The following is a 13,655-nucleotide window of genomic DNA, read 5'->3' on the forward strand; positions in this document are numbered from 1 at the left end:
AGATGGAATATGATATGACATGCACAAATTATTAAAAAAAAAACAGTGTATCAACATAATGTCAACAATAATAATCCAAATAAAAATAATCCACAGAAACTGTAAAATGTTGTTACAATGCCCTCTTGTGAACAAATAGTGTTATTACAACATAATCATTTAATTAAAATAATACTTTGTTGTTAAGGAACTCATTTGTTTAAATAAAAATCAATTCTTTCATTATTTTGATACATTTAAATTATGATAATGGGCCCAAAACAAAAGACCGAGAATGTAATTCCACTCATGGATGTTATAATTGCCAATGAATGCATCATTGTCCACCATTATTCCCACCATTCCCATTGTGTCTTTTCCCACTATTGTCCATTATGTTGGACATGTCACAATCAGACCACATGAGACCAGACACACTACTAAAAAAATCACTTTTATTGTCATGTTTATTCAATGAATTAGTGCAAAAATCCTTAGCCCTATTAAATGGCTAAAATGTAGGAATAAGTGTTATTTGTCCTATTTTTCTATATTTATATTAAGGTAAAAATTACTGCTTCTGGAAAATTCTCTTGGCATCAACGCCTTCGTAGCTGTAAGTCTGTTGGGAAAAAGACAAAAGATGTCATTATTGTGGGTAAAAGTAAAGTACTACTTTTATACATTTATACTGACCTGCACTAATTCTCCTCCCACAAGAGCCCTGGTGGTGGTTAACACCTTGTTGTTGTCTTTCCTGGTAAATTTACCCTTTAGCATGTCTCCATCCATCTGCCATGTACCCTAATGGTAGACATTTCCATTCCAAAAAAAAAGTTCATTTTTCATGATTATTTTATCATCTTGTAATAGTTAGTGTGATAACGTACCGAGACGTCAGTGCCGTCGGCTAGGCTGTAGTCGAATGGCGTTCCGAGGGTGAAGTCGATGTCTTTAGTGCGGAACGTGCTGGATTCTTTGATGTGGAAGTCGTCACCTTTTTGCTCAATTGTGATCTTCAGGTTGTCGTGCTCCGCCAACTTGCGTTTCATGACGTTGATGCCTTTTTTTTAAGAGGACAAAAAAAAATCACAGTTAATTAAGAATTCCGTTAGCTAGTTAATTAATGCATCGAGAGGGTTTGATACTGGTAGTAGTACTATATGTTTGATTAAATTCTGATGTCAATTTTGTAGCGGCTACACTGCTTCCAGTATGTTGTATTTTTTGTGTTGCCATGTCGATGTAATCTGCCCAGGGCCTTCAGAATGAGGAGTGCTGGCCCATGTCACTTAAACACTATTAGCAATGGGGATGTTTTGTTTTACTAGTCAGATTTCCCAGAGACGACCGCATGTTGCTGTCCTCTGATTGGTTGATGACTGAAAGTGTATTCCTTAACACTCAAATTTCCTGATTATCTTCCTTCCAACTTTTATATGAACAACTAAATTAGATAGCCAACTCGTATGGTTGGGAATCTGATTGGGAATGGCAAAGATGAATGTCATTGGTCAAGATGTGTGTCAGCGTAGAGTGGGGGTCTGTGTTAAACACACACACTGTGTACTCCGAGCCGATTCGTTTGTCAGAAAATAAATTAAATAAACATTTGACATCAGCAATTATTTTTACACAATCCAGCTAATTTGCTAATAAATTCATTTAAGAAGGAAAGAAAATTGTCGGATCCACTTGGGAACCGAAAGCGACAACTCGAAACGAGCCAAAATTTCCATCACTAAATCAGCCTGCTAAAATAATGTGGAGTTGCATGGACAATATTGTAATATTGTATAAATAAAAACTACAATAAAACTGTAGTGCTACAACAATATATGCTACTGTCACCATACAGTGTTTTTTTCCTTAGACAAAAAGGTCAAAAACGGTGTGTTGGTACTCCAGTTTAGTACCGCACTTACTTCTATGTACAGTATCCCTAGTCCCCCCTTAAAGTTTTTTTCATATCTAAAAACTGTAAAACATAGTACCGGGACACCAAGACTCACCCATTTCTTCCATGAACTTGTCATAGTTCTCGCTACGGTCCACCTTCCAGGTTCCATCGAACGCCATGTCTTGTATTGTCGTAAACCGTGGGACTGTCCATTGAGTGCCAATTTATATACCGCCACCCACCCTCAGACACCCCCCCACCACCATTATCTCCTGATGTGGCTCGACCCGTCCAGGATACGCTGATAAATAACCAGAGGGCCAGTCGGGTTGACGCCCCCCTCTCGCCAAACACTGAGCTACTGTTCTCGGGTAAAATGAGCAAAGACAGAACAAGGGTGGGCTCTTTGGTGTGGGTGGTAGGGGGGGGGGGCCCGAGTTTGGAGGCAGTCAGTCAACTGAGGCCCCACCGCCACAGCACCCCTGTCGCCCTGTGTTTGTGACCTGCATAGAAATGTGGTGCGATCCCACGCTCGTGCAAGTATTACAAAAATGCCATTGGTTGTCCGTTGAGCTTCAGGAAGTCTTGCTAAGCAACAAGTGAATGGTCACATGACTAGCGAGAAGATACAGACTCCACACGGAGATGACAGAAGGTGGAATTGAACCCTGGTCTCCTAGCTGTGAGATCTGCACGCTAACCACTAGACCGCCGTGTACTATGAAATTTTATTTGCCGTTATTTGAAAAAAATAAATTGCCGCCCCCAAAGAATCCCCCCGAAGAGACCAGCAAGGGGCCATGTACCGGTAACAGGGCGCCAGCAGGCCGGAGGAGATCCACACCCCCGAGACCGGCAGGAAACCATACCCCACTAGGACAGAAGGGCATCAATGGCTACACACCTGCGGGCACAAGGGCGCCCCCGCCAACTGGAAGGGAGCCCGTCCACGGCCGGAGGCGCCCCCCCCCCGCGCCACACACCCACAGGAAGCGGAACCCGGGCGACACCCCAGGTAACCCCAGGCCCGACCACCGACACAGGACCGCCTCGGCCGGGACAGAAGAGACCCAGACCCACTGCCCCATGGAGGACCGGGCGGCAGAGATGGAACGCCCAGCGCCGGACCCCCGCAGAGCCCACCCTCGTATATCTATATAGCTATACATACAATCATAATAAAACTAATATCACACACGCTAACAATATATTATAATCATATAATCACATAACAATGTTGGGTATTGCTAGCTGAGTATGATATGCATTCATTGCAATATCAATATTGGATGGCATTGTCTTAATATTTAATAGCATACCTTTCATAATGTGCTTCATATTGATTTTGTGTCAGGGTCATAATTAAATTGTAAAACACAAAGAAGAATTATAAGTTAATCCAACTGAGCTAATATTGTAGTTAGATATTGTAGTAGATATTATTTCAGTATTATTTATTTATTGAAATAAAATCGTTTAAGTAAAGTCGATTCGTGCTCAACGCAACAATGAGCTCACGTGCAGTAGTTGACTTTGAAATGCAATTCTTGTGGTGGCCAATAGAGGGCAGCAGAAACAAGTCAAAAACGTCCTGGCTTTTTTTGGCATTTCCCTTTATCGTTTTGATAAAAGAGAAAAAAGAAGGCCCCGGAAGTATCCAAAATGGCATAAAATGGCGGTGAATTTTGAAAAAAAAAACGTAAGGGGTTAGTATGTCGTTTTTTGGGGGAGTTTTTTCAACTTGCTTCTAATGCACTTTTCTGGTCAAATAAACAAACAGTGGAAACCTCACACACACTCAACAGGGGCCTCAGAAGCATCCTCAAATGGCATGAAATTCCAGAGTTTGAGGGCAGTGATTTTTGACAAAAACGTAAGGGGTTAGTATGTCGTTTTTTTTGTTTTTTAATTTTCAACTTGCTTCTAATGCACTTTTCTGGTAAAAAAAAAAAAAAAAAAACAGTGGAAACCTCACACACGCTCAACAGGGACCCGAGAAGCATCCAAAAATGGCATAAAATACCAGAGTTTGAGGGTGGTGATTTTTGACTACATACATACATACATACGTACATACGTACATACGTACATACGTACATACGCACATACATACATACATACATATACACACATACATATATATATATACATACATACATACATATATACACACATACATATATACATACATATATATACATACATATATACATACACACATACATATATACATACATATATACATACATACATATATATACACACATACATATATACATACATATATATACATACATACATATATACACACACATACATATAGACATACATATATATATACATACATACATATATACACACACATACATATATATACATACATATATTTATATATATACGTACATATATATATACATACATACATATATATACATATATATATACACACACATATATATACATACATATATACATACATACATATATACACATATATACACATACATATATATACATACATATGTACATACATACATATATACATACATACATACATACATACATATATATATACATATATATATACGTATATACATACATACATGCATGTATGTGTTACTGTATGGAGACATGTATGTATATATGTTTGCATGTGTTATTGTATGTATGTATTTATTTATGTATGTAATACATAGTAGTGTACTACATACAGTAGTAGAGTAGTGTAGCGTAGTGCATGTATACATACATAAATATATACATAGATACATACACACATACAATAAAACACACACACACATACATACATTTACACACATACATATGTATGCATGTATATATGTCTGTATATATGTATGCGTGTATGTATGTATGCATGTATGTGCGTTTGTATGTGTGTTTGTATGTATGTATGTATGTATGTATGTATGTATGTATGTATGCATGTATGTGTGTTTGTATGTGTGTTTGTATGTATGTATGTATGTATGTATGTATGCATGTACATGCATGTACATACGGGCTTGCTGGCCCATCCATATTTCTTGATGATTTGAGATGTACGTATTTCTATAATGCTGATGTTGGTCCTTCAGTGTCATATCATGGTTGTTGTAGAGTGACAGCATCACACTTCCTTTTCCTTCCTGGCAGATGTATTCATCCCTCCATCATCTAACATGTTCCTACAAACAAAAGGCCTCCTTCATTCATTCATTCATTCATTCACTGACGACGGTGCTGCTTTCACATGTCGGCACATTCCCAACAGGTGTAAGGTGAGGCTGTCCTCCCGCATCCTGTAAGGAATATTCTGTGACAAACTTCATCGCTTCTTTCGCAGCTAATCTTTGGACATTTCCTCTCCTCCTCACTCCGGATAAGCTCTTAATTGCAGGTGCTCCACTATGTGTGTATGTGTGTGTATGTGTGTGTGTGTGTGTATGTGTGTGTGTGTGTGTGCACGCACACTCCCACACCTTCTTTGTTCACATACAAAACAAAAGAAAACCCTTTTTTTTGTTTTGTTTGTGAGGCGGAGGGGATTAGCGCAACATTTCTCATGACCTTTGAGATTAGGGGTAATGGGGCACAGGGAGAGGAGCAGAGGGAGGGGGGCGGTTCGAGGTACAGGGGGTGCCACCTTTGCTTGGGTTCATGATGGAAAGTGGACAACGAAGTACAAATAATCAATCAATGATTTGATTGTAGTATCACTGGATGTATAGTGATTCAAGTATTGGGATATTTCATGTTACGTATGTCTACCTTCAATTTTACATATCATTCATTCACAAAATTATCATCAAAGGTTTATATATATATGTGTGTGTGTGTACACATATATATACACACATATATGTACACATATATACATATATACACATATATATGTACACATGCATATATACACACACATATATATATGTACATATACATATATGTATATATATGTACACACATATATATATACACACATATATATATTCACATACATATACACACATATACACATATATACACACACATATATATATACACACATACATACACACACACATATATAAACATATATGTATGTACACATATATATATACATATATGTATGTACACATATATATGTACATATACATATATATGTACACACACATATATATATATATGTACACATATATATACACACATACATATACACACATATACACATATATACACACACATATATACACACATATACACATATATATACACACATACATACATACACGCACATATACACATATATGTACACATATATGTACATATACATAGTATATATGTATATATATGTACACACATATATATGTACATACATACATATACACACATATACACATATATACACACACATATATATACACACATATATATGTACACATATATACATATATACACACATATATATGTACACATAGTACATATATATATACACATATATGTATATGTACACATACATATATACACACATATATATATATACATACATATATACACACATATATATACATACATACACACACACACATATATACATACATACACACACATACATATACATACATATATATATATATATATATATACATACGTACACATATATATATGTACACATATATATACACACACATATATATACACACACACATGTATATACACATATATATATATATACACACATACATATACACACATACACACACACACATATATACGCACACATATAAATATATATATACACACACATATAAATATATATATACACACACACACACACATATATATATATATAATGATGAATATGATTTCTTATACTTTTACTAGATAAGGTTAGTTATGATTTTCCTGTCTTCATGGAATCACATTTTCAATGCCCGAAGAGTTTTAGGAATTTCCAGAATTGTCTTAGTGTGCAATCTTGCAGTCTTGTGTGTTTTTCCAAGCATGGATGCCCTGGTAAACATCAATGTTTATATAAGCAGCCTCAGCCAAGTGTGAGCGTCGCATTCCGCAGGTCAACTAGTCTGGAAGCGTGTCCACGGAGGCGTGCTAAAACAACTAAACAATGCTAACATTAGCCAAACACTGACCTAAACGTAACGCATTAACATCCATTATCAACCTTTTAACTATATTTTGTATTAAATCCATGTTCAAACCCACACTAATGACAATTACTAGCATATTAAGTAACAAATGTGTCCGGTTAGCAGTGTGTGGACGACAATATGTAGTACTTTTAAAATGTCCTGTTACGGAAGAATTTCACACGTTATTAGATTAAGTTTAGTTTACATTAAATGGAGTAGATTAACTAGAAACAAGACTATCGAGTTGCACCGGGAAAAAGTGTCAAGACAAGATGTATATTGTGTGATATCGTGGAAAAACATGCTTTGTTTCTTTAATGGCGGCAAAACAAGTTAGGCCTACTTGAAGCGTGTAAGAGCTTGTTTCTGCACGCTTAACCGACAAACTTATCATGCTAATCCACTGAGATGTAACTGAACAAACGACACTAAAGACGATGTTTCAGAAGGTATCAGTACTGGGGAGTGGGGGGGGGGGGGCTACAAGTGCTATTACCTGAATTTGCTCCAGTGTTTTTAAGCCTCCCACACCAACATGGCCGCCACATCAATCCCCATCATGCTTTGATTTCATCCATTCATTTTCTACCGCTTTTCCTCATGAGGGTCGCGGGGGGTGCTGGAGCCTATCCCAGCTGTCTTCGGGCGAGATTGCGGGGTACACCCTGGACTGGTCGCCAGCCAATCACAGGGCACATATAGACAAACAACCATTCACACTCACATTCATACCTATGGACAATTTGGAGTCGCTAATTAACCTAGCATGTTTTTGGAATGTGGGAGAAAACCCACGCATGCACGGGGAGAACATGCAAACTCCACACAGAGATAACCGAGGGTGGGATTGAACCCTCGTCTCCTAGCTGTGAGGTCTGCGCGCTAACCACTCGACCGCCGTGCCACCATGCTTTGATTTATTTGTCTTTTTGTCGCTTTCAACCGGCTTTCATCTCATTTCCAGGAAGTGCTCTGCTGCTTGTGTGTTATTTTGTTGTGGAAAAAGTGACCCGCCCACCTTTACCCCCCCCACACACTCAGCCTTCCCTTCACAAAGTAACAAGACAAAAAAAGCACGTGCATTGACTTGACGACATGAGGGATTAGATGTTGTAGCATAGTCACAGCTGGACTAACCAACCCTTTTTTGGGGCTGCCAAGTAGGGGACCCTCGTACCCCCTGCTTGCTTGAGAGGATCAAAGTGTTTTTTTGAAGGCAGGGAATTTGTCAAATTTGGGGATAAAGCTCAAATCCTCTTAGGAAAGAGGAAATGTGCATGAAGTTATTATGTGAATTACGCGTTACTTTTTTTGCATGAAGTCCAATTAAAGTCTACTAATTGAAGTGCACTTTTAAATTAATTGGTCAAACTGCTTTTTTCCCCCCGAATTAAAAGTGTACTTTTCATATGAAATGAAAGGTAAATTATTCATACTATTGCAAACAAGAAATTAAATTAAATTAAATTAAATTAAATTAAATTAAATTAAATTAAATTAAATTAAATTAAATTAAATTAAATTAAATTTTACCAAGCATTCTGTTTACTTTTTTTTTTCAAATCCTTCTAAATTCTCATTAGAGATTTTTTTTTTTAATTCAGGTATGTCCATATTTTTTCTGGACAATTATGTAAGGCAAAATATGCTTTTTGTGTGTTTTATACAAATGACAGTATATATTTTGTATGGCATTCAAGTTTTATTTTTCAGAGCTGTTACATCTATTTTTAAAGTAGTAATACATTTAAAGTAGGAGTGTGACGATAGTTCTAATTTTGAGAAAAATTGTCTTACAGTTTTTTCTAACAGAGTTTAGTTATTGACGTCAGAGCGATCTGGACTTCCTTATATGAGCTGCAGATTGCCTGCCCCCAGTGGACACGTACCTATGTATCCGGAAGTCCTCGGTAGTCCATGGGAGTATGACCAATCACAGCAGAGTGAGCATAAATAGATGTGAGCCTGGGATGGATTTAACTTAATGACAGTTTGGGTCAAAAGCAGGAAGTCCATGGAAACACTGCAGAAATAGGTGCAGAATCTGGAAGATCTAGAAAGCTTATCACTTGTTTATGCTCAATAGGAGCCCACAACTCAAAGCCTCGAAAATGTACATTTCTACCGCTTATCCTTGCAGGCGTGCTGGAGCCTATTCCAGCGGGGTACACCCTGGACTGGTGGCCAGCCAATCACAGGGCACATATAGACAAACAACCATTCACACTCACATTCATACCTATGGACAATTTGGAGTGGCCAATTAACCTAGCATGTTTTTTTGGAATGTGGGAGGAAACCCGGAGAAAACCCACGCATGCACAGGGCGAACATGCAAACTCCACACAGAGAAGGCCGAGGATGGAATCGAACCCGGGTCTCCTAGCTGTGAGGCCTGCGCCGTAACCACTCGTCCACCATGCAGCCCACAATGACGGCAGTACAACATAATTTAATTACATAAAATGAAAGGAAATGTACTTCCAACAAGTGGATAAGGTTCAAAACCTGTAGGGGGAAAGGCACAGGAACAGATAAGACTACTACTACTACTACTACTACTACTACTACTACTACTACTACTACTACAGAAGTCCATTGGCATGTATGGACTAGCTTCATGCAGATTCATGTGTGATAAAAAGCGGGAAAATACAAGTTCTGACCACATGTGGGAACAAAGAAGGAGGAAAAAAATGTTTGTTGTTGAAATGGGAACGTTTTAAAGCTCTTCCAGAGATAAATGTGATGTCTTTATCAGCTTTGCATGTTGTGTCATCACTGAAACGTTCACAGTCTTTATCTGATCACAAGACGCCGATTTGTGCTTCAGATCATCTTCAGCCAGTGTGGGAACACACCAGGTTATATTTCAAGTACTATGAACAACTTCAATAAAGATAATTGTTTAAAAAAACCATCAAAGTGGACATTTCCTTTGGTGTCACTCAACTAAAACATCAAATGTGTTGTACAATTCAGTCCATGATTTGACTGATATTTACAGGAGAAATATACTTCAAATATCACACTAAATGTTTTAGATAACAAAAGTAACCAACTGTGTACTGCGTATCAGAGATCGACAAACTGTACAATATCATAAACTGCAGAATGTATTTATTTAAGAGTATTTCATAGCTAATTCCCAGTAAATAAAAGCAGGATTTTAATGGCGGCTGTAAGGAGAAAAGGTTGCATTCCGTAGCGCCAAAAGCTCCGCAGGTATTTTCCTTGACATGGGGGTCGTCGTACGGCCAGATGCAGAGCTTCTAATTTTGGGATCAGGTCCTAATGAGAAGACCAGAAAACAACCTGCTGGTGAGAATGGACCACAAAGGCCAGCTTAGAGGATCTGTGATGTCACGGCAAAAAAAAAAAAAAAACACACCTCCGTTGTGTCCTTTTTGTCCTTTTCCCGTCAATCCTGGTTGTCTCTCTAAATAACGAGACCTTTGACGAGTCATTAGGCGTTATTAAAAGTCTTAATGGAAGGCTTCAATGGCCGCTGTGTAGTGCTACACAGTGGAAAAAAAAACTGCAAAAACCAACAAACAAACTCCATTGTACTTAGTCCTGCTTTCAATAGTAGAACTCGAAAAACATCGAAACTTATTTAGTACAGAAATTTGTTGGATTTTACAGAGTTGGAAAAACAGTTAAAAATATCATTAGTTAAATTAAATTAATTTCATAGACCTATCCACATTCGGACATATTTCTGAGTTAGAAACAGAAAAATAGAAAATAATGGTAACCTTAATTTAAGTGGTGAGAAGGATTTAATTTATTTTATGGCAGTTATTATCAAAAAGAAATAAAGTGGAAAAATAGTAACAGAGCTAAAAGTCAAGAACTTTATGACATGAATGCTAAAAGCAACAAAAATATCAAATTAAGTACGATTTCATACAAAAATTAGATACCAATTAAGCGGAATCCCGCATATTTTTGACATACTTGATCATTTTCTATTATAAAATTGATATACTACATTAAACTGCTCATGATACTATAACTCATATTAATCTAATAAAAACAACATTGAAAGGGATATTACAGTGTATATTTACTTTTTGTTGCTGAAATGGTGAAAATGGTGGACTCTAATTCTATGTTTGAATGTCTGTCGTTAGCGACTAGTTTAAATTCTCTGTCTCTTGCGAGCCAATGAGGAAACAGTAGCTCCTTCTATGGCAGGAGCTAATCACAAGCTATAAGGCAATGCCAGTTGAGCTCGGAAACCGCATGCTGAAATCATCACACAACAACTTAACACTCAAATGATAGATACGAAAGACTCTAGACTAATATTACACCGCAAGCACATTTGACACTTTTAAGTAGTCATTCATTCATTTTCTAACGCTTATCCTCACGAGGGTCGCAGGCGTGCTGGAGCCTATCTCCGGGCGATAGACAAACATATAGACAAACAACCATTCACACTCACATTCATACCTATGGACAATTTGGAGTTGCTAATTAACCTAGCATGTTTTTGGAGTACCCGGAGAAATCCCACGCATGCACAGGGAGACCATGCAAACTCCACACAGAAATGGCCGAGGGGGGAATCGAACTTGGGTCGTCCCTAACCACCTTTGTACCGTGCAGCCCACTTTTATGTACATTCATTCATTCATTCATTTTCTACCACTTTTTCCTCACGAGGGTCTATCCTAGCTGTCTTTGGGCGAGAGGCGGGGTACACCCTGGACTGGTCGCCAGCCAATCACAGGGCACATATAGACAAACAACCATTCACACTCATATTCATACCTATGGACAATTTGGAGTCGCCAATTAACCTAGCATGTTTTTGGATTAACTGGAGAAATCCCACACATGCACAGGGAGACCATGCAAACTCCACACAGAGATGGCCGAGGGGGGAATCAAACTTGGGTCGCCTAGCTGCGAGGCCTGCGCCCTAACCACTTTCGTACCGTGCAGCCCACTTTTATGTCCATGTAAAGTATAAATATAGACACTTTTGCTTTACTCTCCTAAAGAGGAGACATTTGTGAATGATGGTGGAGGAGGATGTGTAATCTTTTGCCATCTTGTCATCCCCTATTCTACGTATATTCTTGTGTTTCTTCTCACGGCTGCACCGGTGGTCCTGTCCTGGTAGGTAAGCATCGGGGGCCCTCACTTAGCTTGATGACGCCTCATCGCCACTGAACAATGGCGAGCTGGAGCCAGCCAATACGTTTGAATGGTGACATCAAATCATGCATGTGTGCGCTTGTGCATGCGTGTGTGTGTGTGTGTGTGTGTGTGTGTGCACACATAAGACTGTTGCGTGTAAGGTTCTGGTCAGGTGACACCAAATGAACACTTTAGGTCCTTGAATACACAACTCAATGACTAATATGCATAAAGTAGGTTTCTCAGCATATTTTGTAGCTTTAAAATATAGCTGCTACATTATTGGACTGGTCGCCAGCCAATCACAGGGCACATATAGACAAACAACCATTCACACTCACATTCATACCTATGGACAATTTGGAGTCGCCAATTAACCTAGCATGTTTTTGGAATGTGGGAGGAAACCGGAGTACCCGGAGAAAGCCCACGCATGCACAAGGAGAACATGCAAACTCGGAATTGAACACTGGTCTCCTAGCTACGAGGTCTGCGCGCTAACCACTCGTCCACCGTGCCGCCGCCATTTTAAAAACAGTATACTCAGTATAAACAGTATAACAGTACTTCATAATTATATCTATTATGGTACTTTTTAAAACATAAATGTATTCTACAGGCAAAAAAAAAACAAACTGTATTATGGAAAGCAGGAAGTGAACAAATCTAACAGTTACTGATTGTAAAAGTACCAGATGGAGGGGTAGGACTTAATAAGCTCTGCTTCTTAAAAACAGTTCTTCATAATTATATCTACAGAATTACAGTACCTTTTTAAACATAAATGTATTCAATGTATACAATATCTTGTAAGTAACTACACTACAATATTTTGAAGGATAAAAATAGCATGAAAGAATATTTAAAAAATATAATAAGAAAGACTTTCTTAAAAATAAATGACATATCACCTCGTACTTCGGTATGAGGTGCATTATTACATTTTTTTTTAAAAACTGTATTACGGAAAGCAGGAAGTGAACAAATGTAACAAAAAAATAAATAAATGATGATAATGACACCTATCAACTTTATCCGAGTGTTTTAGCTTTTTTCTTTAAGTTGGAAAAAGTGTCAAATGAGATGTGTGTGGTGCTTTTAAAAAAAAAAAAATTGAACTATGGACAATTATGGCGGACTATGTACGATGGACTTAGTCCCAGTCGGCACTACAAATGCAACAATTTCTATCAGCTAGTGGTGACCCAAAACTTTTGCACATCCACCATGACCGACGAGCGAGGTCACGACCTTTCCGCACACCGACAGAGGGGAATTTGATCACAACTCCTTAGCGTCACATAGCAAAGATAGCATCGCTTGACACTACGTTAGCAAAGCAGCATTTGCTGTTTTAGCACGACTTATTTAACATCCACCTCCATCTTTGCTTTTGGACGGTCAGGTTCGGCGAGATTGATGAGCAGATTGGGAGGCGCTCTGATAGGGGCGCATGGAAGACAATTAAGACACTGTCTAGCCTTATCTACTATGAC

General features: G+C 38.1%; 1 protein-coding gene across 1 annotated transcript; it reads right to left on the reverse strand.

Moving 5' to 3' along the window:
* Positions 1-412: 412 nt before the first annotated feature.
* Positions 413-2,156, reverse strand: LOC131124925 (fatty acid-binding protein, intestinal-like). The gene is made up of 4 exons (XM_058065929.2): positions 1,992-2,156; positions 870-1,042; positions 676-783; positions 413-601 (listed from the first exon to the last, which is right to left on the reverse strand). Exons 1-4 carry the CDS (start codon positions 2,056-2,058, stop codon positions 551-553), a joined length of 399 nt encoding a protein of 132 aa, XP_057921912.2. The 5' UTR covers positions 2,059-2,156; the 3' UTR covers positions 413-550.
* Between the last annotated feature and the right edge of the window lie 11,499 nt (positions 2,157-13,655).

The sequence above is a fragment of the Doryrhamphus excisus genome, linkage group LG2, assembly GCF_037039965.1.
Source record: "Doryrhamphus excisus strain RoL-2023G ecotype Guam linkage group LG2, RoL_Dexc_Guam_v1.1, whole genome shotgun sequence".
Taxonomy (NCBI): Eukaryota; Metazoa; Chordata; class Actinopteri; order Syngnathiformes; family Syngnathidae; genus Doryrhamphus; species Doryrhamphus excisus.